This window comes from Falco rusticolus, chromosome 9 (assembly GCF_015220075.1).
Source record: "Falco rusticolus isolate bFalRus1 chromosome 9, bFalRus1.pri, whole genome shotgun sequence".
Lineage (NCBI taxonomy): Eukaryota > Metazoa > Chordata > Aves > Falconiformes > Falconidae > Falco > Falco rusticolus.
In genome coordinates this window covers 22,984,685-23,010,500 of record NC_051195.1, presented here as the reverse complement: position 1 = coordinate 23,010,500, position 25,816 = coordinate 22,984,685, and the positions used below count along the sequence as shown (strand labels likewise).

General features: G+C 45.7%; 1 protein-coding gene across 7 annotated transcripts in view; it reads right to left on the bottom strand.

Annotated features, from left to right (window-relative positions):
- PAPSS2 (3'-phosphoadenosine 5'-phosphosulfate synthase 2) overlaps positions 1-25,816 on the bottom strand; it is a 48,822-nt gene that overhangs the window by 19,892 nt on the left and 3,114 nt on the right. Inside the window, exons 1-2 of one of the 7 annotated variants that reach the window (XM_037399860.1) lie at positions 8,014-8,338; positions 7,818-7,862 (exon numbers count right to left, since the gene is read on the bottom strand). The exons of 1 other annotated variant lie outside the window; for it this stretch is intronic. Coding sequence is in view for 1 of the 6 variants with exons in the window: in XM_037399866.1 (XP_037255763.1) it covers positions 10,986-11,006 (21 nt within the window). In the remaining 5 variants the exon portion in view is untranslated. Of the gene's footprint in view, positions 1-6; positions 184-709; positions 895-7,817; positions 8,339-10,985; positions 11,082-24,779; positions 24,921-25,816 lie in introns of those variants that run through there. 5 more of the 7 variants (XM_037399856.1, XM_037399857.1, XM_037399866.1 and 2 more) reach the window with 5 other exon arrangements.

Here is a 25,816-nt window from a genome sequence, read left to right as displayed (position 1 = left end):
TTGTACCGTCCATTGAATTCAACGCATAAAAATTGTGTTCATGGAACTTCCTTAGAAAATTATTTTCTTCTATCAGGGCAATTCCCACAGCTGCTCTTGCAAATGGACGAGCTGACATCATGGAGAAGATAAAGTGTCCATCACCAACACGGGGGAAAAAACCTTCTGTAGAAGAATAATTTGCTGCAGAAAAGCAAAACCATTTTCAAAAGGAGGAAGAGAGGAAAGAGAGGGGGTTTGCCTGTGGAAGCAAAGATTTGATAATGATCATACTGAAGAATGATAGAGAAACAGAGTCTCTAAAGTCCTGATTTAGCTCTTGTAACCCTAAACCTATACACTTTTCCCAAACTTGAGTTTGATTTCATTTAATGGACTAAGGCAACAAATGATTCAAAATCAGCTCCACTCCTTCCCAGGGGGAAACCCCACCAAGATGGAGTTACCCTTGGAAATTCTGCCCACTTTACCTCCCAGGATTCCATCATGATGACATGGGAGCCTGGCTTACAGGTCCAGATGGGGAAGTGGGACTTCTCAAACACCCGAAATGTTACCATACCACCCACCTTCCCAGTTCCCATGCTGTTGTGTCCCCTCTCCCCTGCATGTGGGACTCATCTGCTCTCCCACCACCCACACATGAGCAGAAATAATGTTGTGTTTTGTTTTTAGACTTAGCTGAGTAATACAGCAATGTGTCACTCACTAAATACCCTTCAGAGCGTGCAGGTCTGGGGTTGCCAGCATTCCCTCGCACCAGGCAAGATGCTGAAGTGAGCTCCCTCTCTTCGTTCAGCACACTGAATAGACACAACAGACCTCAGTCACTCCTTGGCACCCTCCGTCTTTGACGCTTGTTCCTTTTGGCATCACTACCTCAGCCCCTGTCCCCTACCAGGAACATAACACAGAAGATCTTAAGGAGACCAGCAGAGACATCCTAATTACCTGAAACAAGCAGTCTTTCAGCTTGGAGACAGACGGTTGGAGATGCCAAACATCACTAACACACGAGGTTTTCAAGGTGCTGTTAGCTAAAGTGTTTTCTTCTTAACCCACAGGAATTTTTGAGCTCTTAGCAAGACCTTATTTTGATTGCAGCTAAAATATTTTTCTCTTGGTATAAATTTGCATGGGTTTAGTTGCCACAATCAAGTTTTATACAACCCTGGCAAAAAAAACCAACCAACCAACCAACCAAAAACAAACAAACAAAAAAAACCCAACAAAAGCAGGCTCACATTCCAGTCACCTTGCAAACCAGACACTGGTTTCTAGACTGTGTGACTTCAAATCAGCAGGCTGGGCGTCAAAATCTGCCCTTCTGAAGACACTCACATCAGGCATTTCTTTATCTCTGAATTAGATGATGTCACTATTTTAATTTCCTCAACACAGGAAAACTAGTGAGTCATCCTGTGCTCCTACATTTTTCAGATGAATTTGCAAGGCTGGGACAGATGTTATAAAAACAATCTTCCTGTCTTCATTCCAGAAATCACAAGGGACAGCTGCATGGGCAACAAGTATTTGACAAACAACGCATCTTGTCAGCCGCTGACAAAAATAACAATTTAAACAAGGAATCCTTCCATGGTTGCCATATTTTTAATATCCAGAGCAGTCATGCTAAATTATCTCCCCTAAATGATCCCATTTTGGCTCATGCTCATTTTGCAAAGAACAAGATTGACGTTGCAGAAGGAGAACGGTTTTGCTTTGATGCCTAGGGTTTGTTACAGGGCTGCTCTGGATCACACCAGAACCACAGTACCACCCTCAATTCAAAGAACGGTTATTTTGCAAAAAGAGGGAACCTAAATGATACTTTCACTGCAGTACAGGTAAATTTTGGGATTGAACACCCATGGAAAGCAATCAAGCACGTCTATTTGACCTCTGAGAAAACCAAAAAGAAGGGAATTACGTGACCAGAACGTAGGTGACACAGAGATGGAGTAGCCCAGTGACCTCCACCAGCAAATTGCGCCCAACAGTGCACAGAGCTGTGACCGACAGCCAGCTGAGCTGCTTTGTGTGGTGCAACAGCATCTGCGTGAGAAATGCTGTGCCAAATCTGAGCAGCACACTGCCGCTCCCCTACCAGGAAAAACTACCCAGTACACACGGTCATGCTTTTGTATCTTCTTTTGGAGAAAAATATTAGGTTACGGAAATAGGAAAATGACTATTAGTCCCTCAGATTTCAGGGACAAGACAAAAGAAGGACAAGGGTACATTTTTACTACACTAAGTTCAGTACCAAAAAATTTCCAGGTAGGATTTATATTTACATGTAATTGTTTTTCTTTCTTGAATATGAGATTTAGGAATTTAATTAATTAATGGGTTGTGGCTCTCTATGGCAGATAAGCCACCGCACATGTCCCGTCTCTTACCGTGACAGAGCAGGCACGCTAGCCCTTAAAACAAGCAAGACAGACAAGCCAGGGCTCCTGCATCAAATATCACGCAAAGAAAAACTTGCAGTACAGTGTCAGGAAATTGTCAGCTAAGCTAAATTTTGTTCAGTTGTAAGACACAATTAAAACCACAAGCTCTGCTGTTCAGAGATGCTACACAGGACAGGCTTACCCAGAGGGTCCTTCAGCAAATGCCAGGATCCAATGTGTCAGAGCGATATTCTGTTTCATCAAAACCATTCCCTTTGAGAGCTTCAGAAATTAGTTCAACAAACCAGGACCACTGTTAACTTACCTTTAAAAGCTGAACCAGTACTGCTCTACACAAAACACAGTAAGCCACATTCAGCAGTTTTGTGTCCCTATTAACTCAGTTTGCAATAGGTTTTCAAACTTGGAGGCCAACATCTAACCTTGGCTATGAGCAGGCAGGTGGGACACCAGCTCTATCTTCTGCTAAGGAAGAAAGGAGAATCTCCTTCCACCCTCTGAGCTAGCACAGGCTGAACTGAGACCATCTCGGCTCTAAACAATATGGGGACAAGATACCTGTTTTTAACATGCCCATCATATCCCTCTCAAGAAAGAAATCCTGCACCTTTTGGGAAGCTCTAGCAGTTTCATAAGCAGTGGAAGCTACAGAGGATCTGCACTTCAAGCAGCTTCATCAGGTTTTAAAATGTATGTGTTTCCATGAAAGAACTAACCCTCTTGCATCACTTCTCCTCTACAGGACATCGTGGCAACCTGCTGAAAGAATAAAGCTGGACACAAGTCCAGGCTGATGGGGGCTCAGCATCGAAGCCACACAGTGCCTCTCCCTGCCTCATTCAGTATCCAGGATGGACACACAGTCTTGCACCTGGCATCCTGAACACCATGCTCTTGACTTCGCAATGGTCAATGGCCATCAGCAGGTGACAGGAGATCTCTCTCCACCTCAGCAATGTTTTTAAGGTTTGCAAACTGCAAAAGCAGCAGCAGGAAGGACTGTGGGGAAACTGGGCCAGAACCACCACACAGGACACAGTTAAATGGGGGAAGTCCACCGGGCAGGCCAAAAGGTCACTTGGCCTGAAAAAATCATTAAGATTAATTCACGGAAGGAAAGTTCATCAAGGACTACGAGGAAGAAAGGCATGGCCTCTGGTATCTCAAGTCGTAAATCAATGGAAGCTGGGACAATGCGCCGTGGCGTCCCAGCCATAAACTCTTTCCTTGCCCCTGCTCTCAGCTGCTGCTGGAAACTACAGACTGGGCCAGACAGACCCTTCCCTCCCTCAGTACCACCTCTGTCCCCCTGGAATTTCTGTTGGCTGAAGGCAAGGCTGTTTTCACAGTCATACCATTGCCCATGCTACCCTACACAACAAGCTGCTTGAGACAAGTACAAGTTGAGGACTCCAGTTTGGGGACACCAAGATGAAGGTTTCCTGCCCCATCTACCTGTGCATCTGACCCACATAAGCTGCAAGACAGGCTTTTAATTACCTGAGTGCACACGGGGTTACCTAGACCCTTGCCTAAGTCAGCACCGACAGTATTGTACTCTCCTTGAATCATTGGCTAATCAGCATTTCCCTCACCCCTCCTTAAACCAGGTGTAGGCACACATCTTAGTCATTACACACTATTCAAAGGGCTGGTTGAAGGACAGTTACACATTTTCCTTGGGCATTATTGTTACTTGGTCCCTCAAAAGTTCATGCAAACGCCCAGTATCTCTCTGAGGGCAGCATTTTTCCCAAATTTGCAGCCACAGAATAGCAGCAGAGAGTAATGCAAACCGCAGATGAAGACTTGAGCTCCTGCAGTATTTAAGCCTTCTAAGCATGACACGTTTGAAGAGCATGTCCCCTGGACTCCAGACTGCACCTCCAAGAGCTCAATGCTCCTCACATCCACCCCCAGCTCGTCTCAGACCAGCTTTTCAAAGATGGGAGCAGATGCAAGGAGTTGCCCCAGCTGTGGTTGAGGTGACTCATCCAGCATCATGCCCAGTGTCCCTGGCAGAAGCACACATACAACTCAACCCCTGCAGCAGCAGTCACCTCCTCTAAAATGAGGGGGGTTTTCTCCCTTTTCCCACACCCACTGGCAACACAAACAAATGATCTTCCCATTAGAAGGGCTGGGCAGGCCTGAGAAATGACCTCCCACCCAACACACTTTTTTGCATCTCAACAGAAAGCTGAAAAATGGTGTGATATCGAAGTAAACACTTTGTTCTGCTAGAGAGGCCACAGAGACCTCAAGGTCATAAAGTCTTCGGAATGTAGGTACAAATGGCTGTTTTCCAAAGATGGACAAAAAAGTTCATCTCAACAAACCCTGAAGTGCTTTATCTAAAGAGAAGCCAGGTTTTAAAAAAGAAAGAAAGAAAGAAAAAAAGCTACGCAAACTGGCTCCTTTCTCAAGCTCTGCTCTCCAAACAGGCCAACATATTTTGGCACCCACTCAGCAGATAAAATTTTCGACACATATAGTTGTTAACCGAGCCAAGCTGTAAGTAAACGAAAAAGGACCGCTCTGCAAGGGATGGGAGACAGCGCTAGCAATGAGCTACCAGCCCTACAGGCAAAATCCTAACTTCCCAGCATCCCATTTCATGACTCACATCCACGCTGAATGTGTTGATCAGGCTTTTTTTCATCTCTCCTTCTGTTAATGATACACTCCAAGTAAATTTTCACTTAGAAATAATTAAACTGCAAGACCATTAAAGAACTATTTCTCACTTCCTACAGCTGTGATTCAGAGCTAAATCAGAGATAATCATGAGTCACGATAACAGTAAATTAATAAACAGCAACTTGAATTACATGGTGTTTCTCTTAGTGGACTTTTAAGATACCAAAGTGTATCTTAAAAGCACTGTGACCAAAGTGTAAGTTCAAGGCAGGGCATATCATTAGAGGCATTAACACAGGCCCTGCATGCCACTTACCTTTTGTGGGCGCATAGAGCTGCAAGTTTATCTAAAACCTTGTTTCAGATAGGTGAGGTCTTTTAATTTTTAAAGGCTATGTGAAGACACCCTCCAGGACCAACATCAGCCCAGGAAAAAAAAAAAAAAAAAAAAAAAAAAAGCAAATACGCCAGTACTTCTCTTGAAAACCTTCCAGAAAAAAAAAATCCCTGTTGCCTAAATCTAAGCTACAGCTGCAGTGCACATGTCTGGGTAGCGTGGGGTCTTTGAAAATCATTCACTGTGTTGCCTAAAACCACTTGTAGGGGCTGCCCAAGGACAGCATGGATGGAAACCTGTCTGAGTTATGGGTTTTGGCACAGATTTGTAACTGGTTGTGACTATATCAATGCAACCTGAAAACCAGACGAAGCCGGAGTCTGTATTTATCCAGGAATCCAGCAGCAGGACAGGAAACAACATGCTGACTCAAAGCACCTCAACTCATGAGCTGGAGAAATCGCAGTCAGGTTTAGGTGCCCAACCACCACCCCAGATGGCACCCACCATGCCGACCACTGTAGAGGAGTGAAGGCGGTGGGTTAATTAACATTGACAATATACAGCTGTGGGCTTGCTTCCAGGGTGGTGGGTTGGTTGACGTGGATGATGTGCAGTTGTAGCTCATTCCCGCTAAGCAGTTAAATAGCACTGAGGAGTGCGAGAGAGGGGTAGTCAGATGGAGGAGGAGCAGTGTAGTCTCGTCTCTGGAGGAAGGAGAAACAGCATGGACAGTAGAATCTGACCTACGATAAAAGCCTTGTTGCAGCCCACTAGTTTGTTTGTGCTGCAACAGACCACCAGGAGAAGCAGCGGTGCTCAGCTATGCTCCTCCAAACAAGGCCCCTGGGAGATGAAGAGGTATCCCAAAGAGCCACTAGTCTTGTTGGGAAAGCAAAAGATTAACCTCCAAGCACAACTGCAGGGATCAAGCCTGACCTAACTGCCTCTCCCCTTGGAGGGAAGGGGTGTTCAGGCAGGAACCACCCACCCCAGCAGAAAAACCCTTCCACTTCTCCATGTGCATGCCCTTCTACAGCCCTGGGAGAAGTTCTATCCATGCAGCCTCCTAGAAGACATACCCTGCTGCTCCTGCTGCCACACCAATATCAGGGGACACCAGACAAGCCTTCCTGCACTGCAGGAAGGTCCGCCAAGGTCCCCAGCTTGCAGCTTCTGAGGCTAGATCACACCAAGCTGATTATTTCAATCCCCATCCCCTGGAGGGCACAGCCTCCCTGAACCACGGAAAGAAAAGAGGCCTTCATATTTAGAAGCCTGCAACAACTTACGGCTTTTCTCCTCTGAAATTCCCTGAATTGAACATCCCTGCCCTTACAGAGCAAAGTATGGTTAATAAACACAGGTCTGGCACGCTGGCAGCCCCGCAAAACAGCACAAGTGAATGAAACAGCAAGGTGGGGACAACAGATGGGAAAGGGAACTTTTTAATAGCAAAGGACTTCAAAAGAAACAGGGAGAAAAGGGGAGAGAACTGTAGGAAACAGCAGGAGTCGAAGTAACAGTGTATTGAGATAGTTAATCTGCTGACCTTTCTATGATCTTCGAAGAAAAGAGATACAAAGCAAAAGAAGTGACAGAAAATAAAACACCAAGTACTAAGCATGGGACAAACAACCAGAAAACAACTGCCACTGACTGTACGGCTCAATGAGTTAGGCGCTGTGTTTCACAAAATGAATCATGGCTGTAAACCCAAGACTTTGGAATTGCTGGGTAAAACATCACAAACACTGCCCGAAGTAATTCAACCCAGACCAAGCCACACTGACTCCCTGAAATCAGGGCTCTGCTGCCTGCTCCACTTTTGCCTGTGCAAGTGTCACTGTGGTGAGCTACCCAGACCTGCTCTGAACATAAACATCCTTGAAGATGTTTTGGTCTTTATGTTCCAGGCAATAGTAAAGAATAAGTGTGAGAGACAAACGCATGCTTTGGTTTTTTTAATAAACTTATTTTACATTGCTTTGCAACTAAACAGATGAAGCTGTACATACATTACTGCACAGCCTGTGATACCACTCAGTCCATCTGAACTCTGCTCTGTGGCTGCAGTTTTTTCAACAGGAGAATAGTTTTGGGGTAAAGAAACTAAGCCTCTTCATATTTCCTCAAGGTCACCATTTGATCTTGTGCGGTTTTTCCTTCTCTTTAAATAAATCTAAAAAAAATTCTAAATTATTTTTACATGTCCATTTATCTTTAAATAAGACCACATAATTTGGGGTTGCGCATGTAAGCCCTACACAAGCAAAACCGAACTGTCGGAGTTACAGCTCAGCTCTGTGATCCACTGGGCTACGGAAACAGCATCCTGCTGAAAGGAGGGATGCCACATGCCAAGCTGTTCAGCTTTCTGGAGACACTGTTACAAGACCAGATGACAAAGCTGTAACACCTACCCTGAAGGCGGTTTCTGCACCAGGCTTTCATTCTTCCCTAAGCACCTGTAAGGACATCCAAAGAGAAACTCACTGAAAGCAGTCATCACGGACGGCATCTGCCCGCTGCCAGGGGCAGGACTGGCAGCTGGCTCTGAACACCTCCATCTCACGAAGTATGTTCAGCTGCATTTTCCATGCACCCAAGGAGACATACCAGCCACGCTGCCAGTCACTCTGGCGAGGGGCCAACCCTTCCAGGGCAGGGCCGTGCCCATGGATTTGGGCTCCGTGGCAAGCTGTTCTACCCGGAGCACACTGCACCATCTGTACCCTCCTGCTCCTTATGAAAACGCTACTTGGCAGGGAGAGGTAACGAGCTGCGGAAATACCAGCAATGCCACAGGTGTAGGGAGAACAAGCTGCTGTTTCAACAGGGCTAAAAGAACCGCTCAGCCCTGAATGCTGTGCTGTGCAAGAGCCCACACAATAAACAAGGGCAGTCCCACAGCTCCACACCGCTGTAATTACTTTACCGTGTACTTACCCCTGAGAGCAAGATTTCACTACTGGGGCACACAGGAGGCCTGTGTAAGGAACATTAAGTCTGTAAGGTCATCATTAAAGACAGTTGTTCTCCCCAAAAATTCAGTCCTGAAACTGGTCAGAAATAAATGCTTGCTGTCAATGAGGTCTGTGAACAGAAGGACACTGCCCAGCACATAGAGGACTTCACGCATCTTGCAATGTCATGAGCAGAAATGAAGAGAGCATTTCTGACTAACTAGCCAAAGAGAGATTCCTGCACACCAAGTCTTGGGTCTCCAGCAGAATTAAGGCACCTTGTTCATTTTTAAGGGCAACACGTGCAGAAGTAAAAAATTGAAAGTTTCCTCCTTTGTATCTTACCACAAGCTTCTATTAATAAATGGGTGTGCAATTAAAACATCCTCTAACTAGCCTCAAACTCCAGACAGCATTCAGGTTGGATTTAGGTTTTAAATCCTGAACTTACAATTATCCAGTTTCCAAAATGAGCGTAGTCAAATAACAGAGGCAGTCCATCTCACAACAGCTAGCACTACTGCCCTTTTCAAAAGCTGACAACTAATGAACACTGCCTGCAACACGCATTTTTTACATATTCTCAGACAGCAAATAATGCTGCAAACATCCAGCCTCACGGAACTTGGTATGTGGGACAAAGATTAACACTTCACCCACACAAAGAAGTGGTAAAACCTGAAATTTTATTAGTAGTAAGGGTTTTTATGAGTAATAAAGATTCACATTGTTGAGAGAACGAAAAATAGGGATTAAGTAAGGAGCAACAGACTGATGAGGTGCAGTACTAATTAGGGAACTCAGTAGGGCAAATTATTCTGTGCATCCCATCTTCATTTTCTATTGAAACTGTCTCGGCTGTTGCAGCTACAAAAGGTGTAATGAAAAATTCACTGCGGTATTAAAAATCCCCCAAGCTACATTTAGGCTGCTAGTTGCAGGAGTGCATTGTGCTGCTGCCTGCTCCTTCGTTAGGCAAAACCTCTGATGCAGTGCCGATTCCTCAACCCTCCTGAACCACACCGTTTAATTGCACTGAGACCAAACATAATCATCCATGTGCATATGCAATTAATTGTGCTGATCAAGGGACCCCTGTCAAAGTGAAATCCTTATGCCATACCTTTGATATCAACTAGAGATGGTTGAAACCAAGAAGTTGCTGAGACCGCATTTGGAGTGAGAACTTCATGTACGTTCTGTGCAGCACATCTCCCTGGTGACAGACCAGGAGGATCACTAATGGGATATTCATCTCTGTTTTATCCTAACTACCAAAACCTATTGTAACTTGCAAAATGACACCTTTTCTCATTCTATCAGATACCTGGCAGATAAGCACGTTGAAATACACCTACAACTGTCAACTAGACAGCATCTGTTTTGACAGTCACAGTACGAAGGTTAGCCACAATCTTGTTTATAAAGGTCATTGTTCCAGCCCAGGGTGGAGGCAAAGGAGAGGGATTATTTCAGAAGTTCTGTAATGCCTCTCCTGTCACAGCAATAAAATGAACTCCCATACATGGCTCATGTCTTGCACCTCCTCTCCCTGAAATAATCCCTAAACCACAGGTTTTCGCATTTCCAAGAACACCCTACCACACAGGCGTGCTTTGTTCCCCGTGGTTTTGGTTGCATTCCTATCTGGACAGATTACCAGTGTGTTCAAAATGCATTAAATCCATTTGAAAAATTTATGGCAAGGTAAAAAAAAATATAATCAACCAACAAGAGCTGCCTGAAAGACTAACATCAAGTTTTCTCATGGTTCTGATTTAAAACCTGGAAAACGTACGCACAACTGGAGAGACCCACCGTTACATCCCAAAGCCAAGAAGTAAAGGAAGGGCAGCTAGCAAGCGGAAAACAACTGGCTGTGGCTGTGATTTGCAATTTTAATTTCTAACTGAATTACGCTCCACCTATTATTACTTTTCTTTCTCGTGCGGTTGTTTTTTTTTAAAAGAAAAAACGTGTTCTGCAGCAACGCCGAGAGCCGATCGCTGCGGCGGGTGTCTCACCAGCCGCCCCCCGCGGCCGGGCCCGGGCAGACGAGCCCCGAGCAGAGAGCGGGGCAGCCGCTCGCCTCCCGCCGCCTCAGCCTTCGGCCCCGCCCGGGAGGCGGCCGCGCTCCGCGGGGCTGGCACTGGCGCCGCACAGCCGGCAGCGTTCCGCGCTTCGGAGCGAGCGGCGCATCAGCCCGGCGCCAGCGGAGGGATGCGCGGCCGCCCCGCGGGACAGGCGGGCCCTCGCCCCTCGCCCGGCGCTGGCGGCTCACGCCCCTCACCCGCGCGTCTGCACCAACGCGGACCGACCCGCCGGCACGGTCACCGCGGCGCGGTAACGCGGTGGCTGCGAAGCCTCCTGCGCGGCGGGGGGTGCCCCGGGCACGAAACCCTGCGTAGCGCCCCGGCGCTGAGCGGGAGGCGCCCACCCGCCGCAGCGACAGCCCGTGGGCTCCGTCCCCTGAGCCGCGGCGGCCCGCCCCGCTGCGAGCCGCCCCCGCCGGGAGCGCGGCCATGCCGGGGGTCCGGACAGCGTTTCCTCGGGGAGCCGGGCGCGCCCCACCGCCGCCCCGTGCCCAGCCGCCCCCCGCCCGCCGGCCCCGCGGCGCGGCCCTACCGTCTGCTGCCGGCTCGACATGGTGACGGGCGGCGGGCCCGCGGCGGGCCGGGCGCCGGGTCTATAAAGGCTCCGGCGACACGTAGCGCGTCCCTGGCCCGGCCCCTCTCGCCCTGCGCCCGCCCCCGCCACCGCCCCCTCCGCCGCCGCCCCGGCCCGCAGCGAGGGGCGGCCGGCAGCCCCCGGGCGGGGAAGCGGGGCCGGGCCGGGAGAAGCGCCGCGGCCCGGGGAGGGGGCGCCGAGGCGAGGGGCCGCGGGGCCGGGGCAGCACGGGGTCCCGCGCCCCACGGGACAGGCCGCCGCTCGCGGCCGAGGGGTAACACACCATGACAACCCCCCCAGCGCTGCGGCACAACCGCGTCAGTCTAAAACGGCCTTAAAATGATACAGTTCGAGCTTGCCTGAGGAGCCTGGGCTCAGCTGCACCACCCGCCCGCGAACGCGGGGCCGCCGGGCACGGGGGCAAGGGCTGCCAAAGGGCTGCCAAAACTGGGGCACCGGGCCCGGCCACATGCCCCTGGGAAAAGCCACCACCCAGCTGCGGAGGGGGCCTGCTCCTGCCAGGAACCGCGTGTGCATTCAGGGAGACAGCGAGAGAGAGGAGGAACAGGATCCCACGCAACACAAGATGGAAAATCGGCTCCGGCGGACAGTAGTAACACCTAAAACCAAACCGCGCTGCAGGCTGGCCCCCGACCGTATGGCCAAAATGGCAAGAAGGTTAGAAAGAAACACAGGGGAGCCTACTGGCACATAACGCTCAGCACATGAGGGGAGCCTGATGGCTTTGCCTCAAATCCTCAGTTTCCCACCACTGGAAAAGCTCAAACCCCAGAATGTTGCTGAACTGGAAGACAGACAACATCCCGGTGGAGGGAAACACGCCACGTTATCAGGATGGTCTACGAGCCAGAGACAAAGGAGGGAACACTCCTCACGGCTGTGTAATTCTTCACCTGGGGATGCACTGCCCGACCAGCATGGCACTTGTCCTCTGACCGCTTTCACCAGATTCCTACACCTATCTGTGAATCCAGCCCAGGGCTATGAGGACAGAGGCATAAACAGTGCTCCCTCTCTAGGAGGAGATAACTCGCTTCTTATCACGCCCAGAAGAGCAAGCGCTCCCTCTAGGTCCAACATGCAGAGCTTGCCTTGGGCCTGGGAGCTGCAGGCATCTCCTGGTACCTGTTCATCACAGGACCACTAGCAGCCATGCATTTCCTTCACCATAAAAACACTCCTGTTTCACCACCTCTGTCCTTTGTTCCAGCACAGTGGGATCCTGCAAAGTTCCCTAAGTGGGAGAAGGACCCTTAAAACAGAAAATGTGAAACCCCAAGGGAGAGATGAAAGGAAAGACAGCGGAATAAATGGGGTTCCTCAAATGAGGTCTTGCTGAAGGAGGAACAGGGCCCAGCATGGGGAAGGAAAAGCAGAGACGATGTGGAGGAAAAGGAATGGGGCTGGAAGGAGGCAAGCAGCACCCGTTCAACTAACTCCTGAAGCCAGGCAGCTATTACAGTGTGATCAGTTATCAGCTGAACTACTACTCAGTGTAATTCCAGTTAAACCTATGGTATTACATTTGTGATTAACTTGGCTAAATAATACCACAGTTACTTTTTAACATCTCTCATTTCATGCCTTTCCTTAGATTGGTTTTTCGATAGTCCAGCTGCAGATTAAGTTGCTGCCATAAAACCAATATAGCATGGTTGGAAGAACAGGCAAACAAGCCCAAACACATTATCCACTGGAAAAGCACGTCCTGGTACAAGGAACCCTCCTCCAACTGTTGCCTAGCCAGGACGCAGGCTATGCCTCATCCCTTGGAGGACACTGGCATAAGGACACGTTAAGTGACTGAAAGTCTGCAGGAGCACAGCAAAATGGCATGAGCTTCTCAGCTTTCCTGCAAGCACAGTGGCATCCAAGCATTACCCAAGGCTGCTTAGTCTGTTCAGCTGCTGCTCAGAAGCAACTTTATGCCATGCCCAAATCAGAGCCCCCAGAGTCAGCATCTTGTCTTTTATTTGCACATGGATTTGAGTAAATTTCTTAATGCGAAAGATTCAGAACTAATCAAAATCAATGCTGACCTGGCAGGAAAAGTATATGTAAAATCTCATGGAAAATACAGGGGATTACAGATTAACTATAGTTGTCATTGTATTTGTGGTTCAGTTTTACAGGAGTATAGAAGGCCCTGATATTATCTCTGATGAGTTAATTATACATCTAACTTTCTGTAAGTATTATTTCTAGGTGGTTCTTTTTTTGTTTAGCTGGATAAGAACATTTAATATTCTCCTTCTGTGGGACAAATTTTAAATTTGCATCTTTACAACCTTACCATGTTACCTTTCCTTTGTGTATCTTCAGTAAAGAAAAAAGGGTTGAAAATGTGACCAGCAGACCAAAGCAAGCAGGAAAATACATTTACTGAAGGAAGAGGAGCAAGAAGAGGTCTGTGTAAAAGAAAAGGCAGAAACAGGGGCTTCTGTAACCCCAGACCGCTATAAACCATTCTAGCCTGATACACAGCTAGTTCCAGTGAGGACATTTTTGAAGGAAAACCAGTTCTTTCTTGTTAAAAGTGAACAGTAGAAAGGTCAATGGAAAGACAGAAAACTTGGGTTACTACATAACAGAAAAAACAGAGAGCATGTAACACCTCCATGTTTCCCCTAGATGTCTATCAGGGAGACGGAAAAGGAGTCAACATTATCTCCATTTGTTGCATCATTCTCCATTTCTTTCTTCATCAAAGTTCTCTCCCTTCTAGGAATTAAACTGACTGCTCATAACCTGCCTGAGATTTGAGCAAATAAGAAACACTTTGTGTATAAAAAGATGACTGGATTTTTTTTCCTCCCCTATTTTTCCGAGCACAATATAGGAAATGGTATGAATTTCTGTAACATTAACTTCTAATAAATATATATGGCTATTGCCTCAAGTTTTAATTTGTGTATGCTTTTCAAGGGAAGTAATTTATGAAACAGAATCAAAAATTAAGCAGAAAAGAAAAAAAATCTAGTTGCTTACCTCAAGACATGCAAAGTAGTGACACCGTTTTCATCAAAGAACTTTTTGGGCTATTTAACAAGCTCTAAGAGCTTCAGCCTACCACAGCTGGGGAAAGAAGCAGCACCACAGCAAAGCAGGCAGAGAGTCAAAATCTCTCCAAATGGGAAACCAAGGGCACTTGAGCAGCCTTCCTGCTTGGTAAAGAGCAGCTTCAGGAATGATTTGGCAACTTTTGGGCCCTATGACATATGCTAAAAGCATTACAGGGAATATTTTTATTTGCAAGTGTTCTCACTCTGCTTACAGGATCAGAGACTTTTGTTCCTCTCCTTACTGTCAGGGACAGAAGAAAGTTATGCCCTGGCTATCTGCCCTTGTGCATGCAGAACGGGGATTATTCAGCACTCCCACCAAAAGTCTGTATCGCCCTGACACCCTGATGTCAAAGCAGCAGCACATCTCTAGACAAAAACCTCTCCTAAGAGTCCATTGTGCAACCTACCGTTACACTGACGGGACCCACAGAGAGCAAAATATATATATAAATCTCCACCAAAGAGGCCTGGTGAATAGCTGCTTGTGAGGCATTTGCTACAGCCATCTTCCCCATTCGAAATCCACTGCAGCATCCTTCTTAATCAAAATTCCTACCCCAGCATAACCCAAGAAATTACCGCAAAGTGCCAAGCCTCACATGAATGCTTGCCAGCCACGTACGGCTGCTGGTTTCCTCAATACCCACCTCAACGTGTCTAGTGTAACAAGTTCACCTGCGAAACGTCACTCACATCCCCCCTGCCCAGCTGCAAGACAGCAGAGGAGAAAATCCTTTTTGCTCATAGGACAGTATCAGCCTCAGAAGTACTGCAGCCTTTGGGCAAGTGTCATGGAAGAAGAAGGGTGTCCCTCGCAGCATTCTCCCACATGAAAGGTAGAAAGGGGGAAGTCACCATCCCTGATTCTGCACAACTATGTACTCTGAAATTCTTGCATGAATTCCCTCATCTTGCTGACATCTAGCTGGAAAAGCATCGCCCAAATAAACATCACAGCCTTGGAAGAAGGAGCCCAAAGATCAGCTGCAATGTTACTAGTGACACCATTCCCTCTGCGGCTCCCACCTGCTCTGCGTCATACATTTGGCAAAGCAGGAGCAAAGGGTGGAGGAAGCAGAAAGGATATCCAAGCTTGAATTTGTGTGCCATGGAAGCCAAGCCCTCCCACAGGCCATAGCTATGCTAGCCAGATGAGTGAATCTCCCTGCACTCAAACTATTCCACTACTAGGCTGTCTCTGCTCTGTTTTATTTGCTTTCCTAGCATCGGGAAAGTTGCAGATAAAAGCTTCAGTTTTTCAAGGAACAGAAACAAAGTCATCATCTTCAGCACTGTTTCTTCTCAGCTTCTCCAGCTTTGCTTGGACGATGTTTTCCTAATTGATCAGTGAAGTACCTGCAATTCCATGTTCCCACAGTCCACAGCATTACTCTGCGAGTCGACTCACCACCTGCAAGCAGTGAGGAAGAGATCCTACAGAGGACAGACAGCCTAAAGACAGCTCTCAGAAGGGAGCCCATGGGGGAAATCAGTGGAGAAACACCTAAGGCAGACCCAGGCTCAGCAGCTTTTGGTTGTATGCAGACAGTTCCAGGGGAGGCTGTCACCCCAGTTAATGGAGCATCCTTCAGTCACTGGGATTCTTAAATTCTGCTCATCAAACACAAATGCACTAAGATTAGTACCTTTGAAAATTAAATATTCCACAAATTAACGTACGTAATACCTTTGGCATCAGCCCACAAAGACACTAGCTCTGATACTGAACTGCCCCAACAAGCAGTTCCAGCTTATCTACCTCACCTCTCACCCTTGACTTTTCACAGATAGTTTTGAATCCTATGTGTAAATCAAGTCTGGATCTGCAGCCCTAAAACCTCACTCAGGAGACATCAGAGTAGAAATAAACTACAAAAGCAAAGCAAAGCACAGTACGCTGGAGATACAGGCTAGCAGGGTGCTATTTGCTAGCATAAGCCATTAGACCTTCTAATGAAAGCTGGAAACATTTTTTCCTCTCCATGTTCTATAATTCAAACATATGGGATGATCCCCAACTTTTAGAAAGCTGTTGTGACAGCAAAAGTGACAACAAATCCACCAAAGAAACTTCAGTGTTGGCAACATCCACTGCTGTTTGGTACTGCTACAGCCAGCCAGAAACTGTAAGTTCAAAACCAGTTTGCCAAGATTTCACAATGGGAGAAACAACCCAAAACCAGGAACACGCTGTGCACCTATGTGGGTCTTTGCATCTTTAAATCACCATCCAGAATTCAAGAAAACAAAACACTGCTCTTATTTTAGAATAAAGAGTAGAGGGAGGAGTATCATAGCAATTAGGAATTATCCTTCCACTGAGGCAGGAGGTCTATTAAATTTCAACTTAAGCATTCAAATATCTTTGCATCCTTCTGTAGCTCACCAGCAGATAGCAGAACAAGGGTGAAGAGAGCTTTTAACAAGCTGCTGTCTTCACATTTCCTCCTCTTAAGGACAATTTAACAGCCACCTTCAGTGCTCCACACGGTTCCCACAGATGAGCACACACACTGCCCCCACCCACTTACCCACTTCTCATATTGCTTCAGAGTTTGCTGTAAACAACTCAGATCTGGGATTTCCAGGTGTTTGGGCTTTATTTTTTCATCACTGTGCCTCAGTGACACAACCATTAATGCTCACCATCAGGCTCTTACTTTCCTACACACCCTCCAGTCTGTAACTGACAGTTCTGAAGGCTCCCGGTACAACTGCTCCAGCCATTGGGATGGCATCCCCACACAGCAAACCCATACAGAGCAAATCCCCATAATCATTAGGGAAATGGTAATAATGGAAAATGTACAATCACACAGCCACTTCCTTCACTCTCCTTTTTAGAGTAGGTACAAACATTTGCCCTGTCCTTTGAGCACCACGCACAAACTAGATCTCAAAACTAAGTTCTGACAAGGGTCCTTGATTTTTCTCACTCACCCCTTTACTGTTATTTCTCTTTTAACTTGTTCGTGTTTCTTTTCCCCTTTGCCTGTCTTTAAAAACCTACAGGGCCTTAGAAATTTCTCTGCCACCCCTGTAGAGGCCAGAGAAACCTCAACTCCCTTTTGCAGACAGACCCCATGCTCTCCTTGCATTTTTACACCACAGCCACAAAAGCAACACCAGGTGATGGAACCAGGACAGCAGAAGACTTCAAGGAGCAGGCAACTCAAAGTGCATTACAAACATGAGCCATCACCCAGCTGGGGCAGATGTGATGTTCCAAACCATGATCTGAATGGCTCAATGTCCCAGTGAGGACACTGGGCTGCATATGCAGCTTCACCTGCTGAGCTAGCACAGGTATGTTCAAGCACCAGCTGCTCTCACAGCAGAGGAGCTGGTCTTCATCTCAGGCCACAGACACACAGGTTGAGGTTTTTAAAATGGAATGCAGAGATGATGCAGATGATGGAATAAAAAGGCACTGGGCAAATGCAGAATGAGAACTGAAAGGGCTTTTATTTGCCTGAAGGCTGTTGGCGCTGCCAGGTTGGATCTTGGTAAGACAAGTATAAAATATGTCCCTGCCAGGGCTTGGACGACACTCTACAAGGAAAGGAGCATTTGTCAGGAAAATGGCAGCAGAAATAGACAGAAATTTTTGTCTGAGTGACTTTCCACTAGTCAGGGCAGCTTGTAGATCCAAACATGGAAGAGCTCAGCCAAAGCGGGACTTTGTCACTGCTGTTTGCTCTGCTCATAAAGGGTAATTTTTTTCTTTGCACTCACCTTGAATGCTTTTGGAACAATCGACTTTACAAATTTGTTTGGAAGCAAGACAAGAATTCTTATCACTTTATGGTGTGTCATACTACAGTAAAGATATTTATTTATTGTGTGTAATTTTCTGCTATAGATCCATTGCCTTTGCCCTATGTGATTTCTTGTCCCTAGCACAGACTTTAGCCCGTATCCCTAGCTTGTCACCTTTACAATGCTAGAATAAAGATCTCAGTTCCTAAAATTACCTGAAGGCTCATTTTCACACTCTCTGTCCCTACAGACTGCTGTAATCTGGGGAACTCAAGTGAGGAGATTAAAAGCCACGTATGCCTTCTTCCAAAAGCAGGTTAGCACAGAAAAAGGCGTAAGATAGCCAGCCTGGTATCTCTGTAGATAAAACTGTCACCAAAGCAGTCATGATGGAAGGAGTCAATAGAGGTTAAGGAGGGCCAAGGAAATCCAGCCTTTCTAGGGCCAGGTAGTGTTACAGCCGGACAAGCACAGGCAGGTAGCAAAGTCTGCTCCTATCACAAAGTTTTGAAGTCTAAGTTCATCCTAATCCTTTTACAAAGAAACCAGCACTGGATGAGAGCAGCTCCTATCCGTCACTCCCTCAGTCTCCACACTCTGGGCAGCTGGGAACATGAGCTTTCTAGCACCAAGCCCTTCTTCAGCCACCATAGCAAACAATCCCCAAGTATTCACCAGCTTTGCTGTTCCCCTGTTTTCATCTGTCTTTACTCCTGTGCAAGGACAGGGAGTTTGGATCTAAAATATACTACTGAATTTTAGCCCTTTTTCTCCATGCTGTTTCCTAGTGTAATTTGTTACACAGGCTACCAGGCAAGCTATCTAACCAAGACAGACATATGCTGCCACCAACTAAGATAAAGGACTATTTGTACAAGAAACCATGTTAAGGAAAACTTTTGCGAGACTTCAGGTTTGGTGAACTTTATCTCAAGTTTGTAAGTTTTAGAATAATGCAGATAAGTCTTTCAACCATTCCCCTAGAAAAGTCATCCTTATTTATAGGTGATAAGTTTAAAAAAAAAAAATCAGGGTGTCATCATTTTGTAGTTGTGAAACATGTTGGGTTCTTCATCCAAACACACTAATTTTCTATGTGACAAGTAGTGTCTTTGAAAATGCATATCATATACAAGGAAATACCAAAAAATATGTTTCTTTTCTTCTTAGCCATTTCCTTTAAGTCACTAAGAAAATTACCAAGTCCACACTGCCAACTGTGTGCCAGCAGTCCCTTGGCAAAGGAACAGCAAGTGGTATCTCCTCCCATGAACCTCAAACATCAGCTGAATCACTGGAACAAAGGAGAAACAAGCAAAGAAAAAAAGCACATCTTCAGCACTTGCAACCCGGTGGAGCTGACCAACCAACCATGTTACTCCTGGCAGCTGTCAGCGATAGCTGTCACAAGGGAGAAGAGACATACTGAACGTCTTATTTGGTAGTGGCTGGGCACAGCAGAACCAATGTTCTACCAGGGCATTTGATAAAGGGTCATGGGTATGTCTCAACACACCATTGTCCATTAGCTCCCCCCATGTCCAGCCATAAGGCAGATAAGACTAGCAGTTCGGAGGTTCACATCAGCTCAGTTCCCTAAAGAGAGCATACTCGGGTGGTGGAGGGTCCTGCATTTGTAAGTCTTGGATGGCATTAGACTGAGCATGTACCGCCTCAGCGTGTGCTTCAGTGATCTGCTCTCCCTCCCTCACAGTCCACCTTTACAAAGCCATTAAAAGTTCAAGGAGTACAGTGCGCTGAACCGAAGAAGCAACTGTAAGGCATGTTCTGCTTGCTGAAAAGAACAAAGAGGCTGGATGAACAGCAGCTTTCCTGCTCTGAGAGTTCAGCTCTATTCAGGCTTCCACAGAGCACTTCACCTGGAGTTACACTGCTGACCCAACCACTCAACCTCTGTTGTCAGTATAAAAACGGGAGATGGAAAAAAAAGGTATTTGTTCACTCTGCTTTGCTGCAATAATGAGACTGCTTCACTCGTCTTTCCACCCAAGTTTCCACAGAAGTCTGTGGAGATGTTGGCTCAGACCTCAGCCCATCTACATCCAAGGCAATGGGAAGTAGTACAGACCACAGTGGACACTTTCAGTCTCCTCCCATGCAAAGGCCGCCCTCTGCTCAGCTTTTATGAAGCATCTACATCCATTTACTTACCCTCCCATTATGCTTCCCTGACTTGAAGGAAAACCCTCTTTCCCACTCCAATAACCTTCTCTGACCTCAAGTCCAACATCATGCACAGCCAACTGGACTTCCACAGCAAGGCAGCTGAAGTACTTTTGTGCTGGCCTTGAGCTACAGTTTCATGTCATCATCAGAGAAAACTGAGTTTGGGGTACCGGGAGCATGTGGCAGCAAACGGGTAAGCTGGTCGGTCTGATTGAACTGCTTGGGAAGAACCTCAGGATGCAGAGAAAAGCCTCTTTCTCAGAATAGGTTAGCAGCCCTTTAACTTTCAACAGGATCAACTGTCAGCTGACATTCATGCTACAGCAAATTAAGTGGCCCCAATAACCATGATACAATTAAAAACAACTTGAAAGCTCTCCCCTGTCATACGGGATAGAAACAATTTCTCATTCACCATGAAAGCTGTTTGCTCCTGTTTAGTTTTCTGATCGGAGGGCTGCACGTGAGAGCTCAAGTAGTAGGTCATATGAGCCTCTGCAGTTAATTTTGTCTTGCCTTATTCAGTTGGAAGCCTGCAGCTCAAAGAACCACCTCCAGATTTGGCTTTTACACCCATCTTGAGCCCCATGCCAAAAGCTGGTCTGAATCAGCAGATGCAGCACCTTCTGCAAAAAAAATAAAAAGGACTGTAACTTATTGAGAACCCATTTGACTTCCTACCTCTTTCTTGTCTGACCAGGGACATATGACACACAGGCGCAGGACAGTCAGGCCATGTCACAATGGGAGTGACATTCACTACCAATTTTGCGTGGCAAGGTTTTACAAGCTGAAAGCACAGAGACACAGAAAGGCAAGATGTGCTGCAGGGCTACACAGGAGTATCCATCTCACCTAACCTCAGCCCCAGAAGAAGAAAGGCAAAGGAGGCAACCTGCTGATACTGTTGAGGCACTGGATCATCAGTCCCTGGGTAGCTTAGCTGTAAACCCAAACATCCAGGCTGGTGGATTCAGGACAGAGCCTGCATTCCCTACAGAGGGAAGGCATGCCATGCCATTCTTTGCCACCCAAAGGCCTATGAGGGCTGAAGAACAGCCCTATAATTCTTAGTTATGTGAAATGAAATCTGAACCCCAAAGGCTTTCCTACAAAGCCAAGCCACAGCAGGACTTTGCATATGCTTCATGCTTGAGAGGGCTGGAAGCACAAGGCCCCAGGCACTGGGTTTTATACAGCAGTACTGGATCATAAGAGCAGTGGACATGCAGGCAAATAGAGAAATGCAGAATATAATTAGTAACACTCTAAGTCATGAACAAATCTGTTATATTCAAATCCATGCACAAAAACTGACCTGTGACACCTGGTGAAAATGTTCTGTAGCAAAACATGGGAGCCAGAACACCAAACCTCCACAGTGCCACAGAAAACAGGCCTCAACCAGGCAAATAAATATAGAAACCTCACTTGTGTAATGATTAGTCTTCCCAAAAGGGGACGTAGGGGAAATCTCACTGCTAGCAAGTGAAGCACTTGTAAGAAGTCATCTGGAAAACCAATTGTGGTCATTTATATAAAAAAAGAACTAAAGTGAAACAGCCAGTACACAGAAGAAACAAGTCAGGCGAGGAGGAGAATCAGGAAGAGAAATTAAGAGGGATCAACTTACCAGATCTGGCAAAGCAAAGACTGAAGTGAGATGCAAGTGGCACCTCCAAAGGTACCAGGCAGGTCAATGAGCATATGTTAGAAAACAAAATTGGGGCACAAAAGCCAAGTATAAAGTTATAGGCTAGATATCAAGACAAAGGTTTTCTAATCTCTCTTTTGGCAGACATACCAGGAACTAGCGGCTTAGGGGGTTTTTTTGTTGGTTGAGAGTGGTTTTTTTTTTGTTGTTGTTGTTTGTGGTTTTGTAGGGTTTTGTTTGTTTGTTTTAATCAATATGAGAATAGACTTGTGAAAGACATTCTATAAAATGGTGGCTGCAGAGGACACATGACAGCCTATGGTATCTCCTCCCCTGCAATGTCAGAACAATTGTGGGTGTCCCTTGGAACAGCGCTTTGTCCATCTGACTAGGAGTCATCAGTCACTTCTGTAAGCTGAGCAGTAATGCTTCACATGCATTAAACAAAATATAGCTAATTAAAAGCATTAAAATAAATAAGCACAAGAGCGGTCAGAGAGGATTGAGAGCCATCTCCATGTGCTCTGGCCAGAACTATCTGGCCAAACTGTCTCATCTGTAAGAGAAGACAGTGATTACGGGTACACTGCTCGACTTCAGTTTCCAGAAAAATACCAGAACAATGATCAAACTCTTCGTAGGCACGAAGAAGCCGGCACTGAGATGAGTAATAATAGCTTGCAATGGCGGCCCAATGCCAGTTACACTGCAAACAAGCCAGTTTTACTCTACAGCAGAAATGAAACCTGGCGATGCCAAACTACTACGAGGGCTAGAAAAGCCTTGGCTGCTGTTTCAGATGACATGGTTAGTAATGCCCACACCCATGATAGGCAAAGAAAGCACAGATACAGAACTTGGAAAGCCAGATGTAGAGGACAGCTCACACTCAAGCTGGAAAAAGGTATCCAACAGAGCCCTACCTGGGTCAGATCCAAGTCCAGCACGATTCAATACATAGGGAATGAGGGAGGAATCTGTTCTTACTGAACCTGCAGCCTGCACCACATAGCAGATGCACTGAATGATGGATGAGAATATCAAATACCCTTGACAAACCATCAGCAGGACAGAGGACACTAGAGAGGGCAGGGAGCAGAGGACCTCTCAAAAACTCCCTTCTACCTTATTTTTCTATAATGCCATGCTTCGAAGCTGTGCAATTGATTGTTCAAAAATATCCCCTCTACCATTCATCCTTCAAAGTCATTCTAATGAACCAATTATTCATTAAAAATTACTATAATTAAAAATACAGGCTATTGTAAATTCATAAACATTAGAATACAAAGTTGTTCCAATATTTACAGATATTTTTACATAACCAGAATACTCAGAGAGCAGTCAGTAGCCTCTAATAGCAAGAAGAAGGAATATCTTATATATAGAGGACAGTGTTTTCTTTGAGAAACAACTGTAAAACATTGGTTGCTAATACTTTTAAACAGTGACAGGAGCAAGACAGAGGTACCAGTGAAAATTTCCACACACATTGACCAGATGCTCACCACCTATCAAGGAAAGAAACAGAATGCTATTTGGTGCAAAGGAGGTGTGAAATGATAATTATTGTTAAGTTTTCTAGATTTTTACTTCACTTCTCAAATTGACGGTGCACCCTCACCTTGAACACTGTGTGCAAGTCTGGTCTGATAAACTTCAGAGGCACAGGGTAAAACCGAGCCAAAAGATAGAAGCAGCAATGATAACAATCAGAAGAACAGCATGATTTTACCACAAGGAACAAATAAGCAAGATGGGTCTCTCCCATCAGGGGAAAACACAAGTCATAAGTAGCACAAGTAGGATGCAAAGAGATCAAATGTTTAACTCCTCTCCCAATAAAAATGTTCCAAGGAATCAAATGAACTGCTGGGGTTCAGGAAAACACAACACTGAAACAAGATCTGCATCACACAAAATGACTGAACTGCTCCAGAATACACTGCGAAGCTTTAGCATTTACATACGGTAACTAACTCTGCTAATCAAGTATGTCAGAAAGCCATTACTGTTCTTAAAATCACAGCTCCTAGCTTTTCAGTCTAGCAGGTGGCCGGCTCAAATCAAACTGAAGGAGCTGGACTTTCACAAAGCCAGCAATCAAGCTCCAGCATCCATCACACGCCATCGCAAGCAAATCTAGTGCTTTGCGTTCAGAAAGCAACACAAGAAGAGTGTAGAAGAGAAATTCATTAAGAGCTATATATAAAGCTAAATGCAAACCCACTTTCTTTAGCTCAAAAAAACCCTTGTAGCCACACGCGGCTGGTAATCAGGAGTATACGGGGAAACATTTGCTCTTATCCCTACATGTTTGCTTCGGCACCGTGTCCTACCCAAAAGCCAGAGGTCACCAAGACCTTCAGCCTGATCCAACCTGGTTCCTTTCGCGGGTACTGGCTTTGCTTCCCAGGACCAGCTGGGCATTTTCTGTTTCTGTAAGAGGTTCAGGATTTGTTGTCACATCCAGTGAAGCGTTTGAGAGCTACAGATCACTACTGTGGAAAAGTCTGCAGAGCTTTTCTGACCCCTAAATAATAACAACAACAACAAATAATTCAACTAGCTCCTTCCACCCTAGCCTTTCAATGACAATCCCTTCCCTGAACACAAATTATTTAGTTTTGTTAAACACAGGAACAGATATGCTCAAACCTTTCCACAGATTATCAGAAAAGCAATGCTTGCTTTAAACCCTTTTTCAAAGGAATTGTTAAAAATAAATAAATAAAAAAAATCCACCACCATAAAGACCACATGCCATCAGCCTGAACCTTCCTGCCTCCTCTGTCTTAAGTAAAAATACCTCTTGAAAGTATTGAGCTAAGTTGGAAAAAAAGCCGTAAATACAGGTTAATCTATATGTAATCTTCATATTCCACTTCTGGAAGCAAACAAGGGAGGGGAAAAGCACTGTAAAGCCTTTACAAACATGTACCTATATCAGATCTGGAAGCAGAACCTAGCTCTGGCGTGGCATATATTTAACAGTCAATGAAAGCCCTCTTCAAAAACACTATCAACATCAGAAGCAAAGCAATTTAGAAATAGTTTTCTACTTACTGGACCACAAATCCTGAGAAATCAGGCATAAAAACAGCATTCAAAAGCTGAACTGGATACACAGGAGTTGCTGAGTCTTCATGATGAAGACTAATTTGAAGGTGGCAACATATCAGACACAAAATGCACCCACACACCAATCTGTCAAAGTAACAGAAAAAAACAGATGGGACTTCTAAAACAAATAAACCCACTACACCATGCACAAAACCAAAGCGTGGCCTCACCAGCACTTGACAACACAGGTAATGGAAGTGAAGCTGGCCTCAAGACAACAAATTCATACCAGGAAGAACAGTAGGGGAAAAAAAAATATCTCTATAAATCTTCAAGTTACGAGCTCTCCCCTGGCTCACCTGCTCCTGGTGCCATGCCTTGGTAATCTTAACAATGTATACTGTTTGCACTGTATATAATCCATCTCGTGGTCCATAAGTGACTACCCTTTGAAGACTGTGGAGGACACCTAACACCTTCACTCCAGATCAGCAAGGTCCACCCTTAGCATGGCCAGGTTTGAAATTAGTCTGACAATCATAAGAAATAGTCTTATAGTAACTTAAATAGTCTTAGTAACTTAAAGCCCAGGAAAGCAAAAATTTAACAACTCAAAAGATAAACCATTATTTCTGCCACACCAGTGACTGCAAACTAACATCTGATAATACTAACTTCCTTTTCAAAAGTTAGACAACTAACACAGTGACTATTTAATATATTATATATCTAAAAAGGAAAAAGGGGGGTGGTGGATGGTGCATCCTCAGCACATAAGCACACTGCAGGCAAAGCTTCATTTTTACCTACAGGTGATCAGAGAATTAACAGATGTTAAGGTAGCTAATGGATACTCAAGAACATGGAAAATTGCTAAATACCTACAAGAAATGACATGTTAGAAAGTACTGCATATGCTTCTAATTCTTTATCAAATCAACAGTGTCAATCTCTTATTGAGAGTCATAATATTTAGAAAAAAAATACTGCAGCAGATTCTGAACTGCACAAAAACGTGTGTGCAACCGTCACTCCACTTC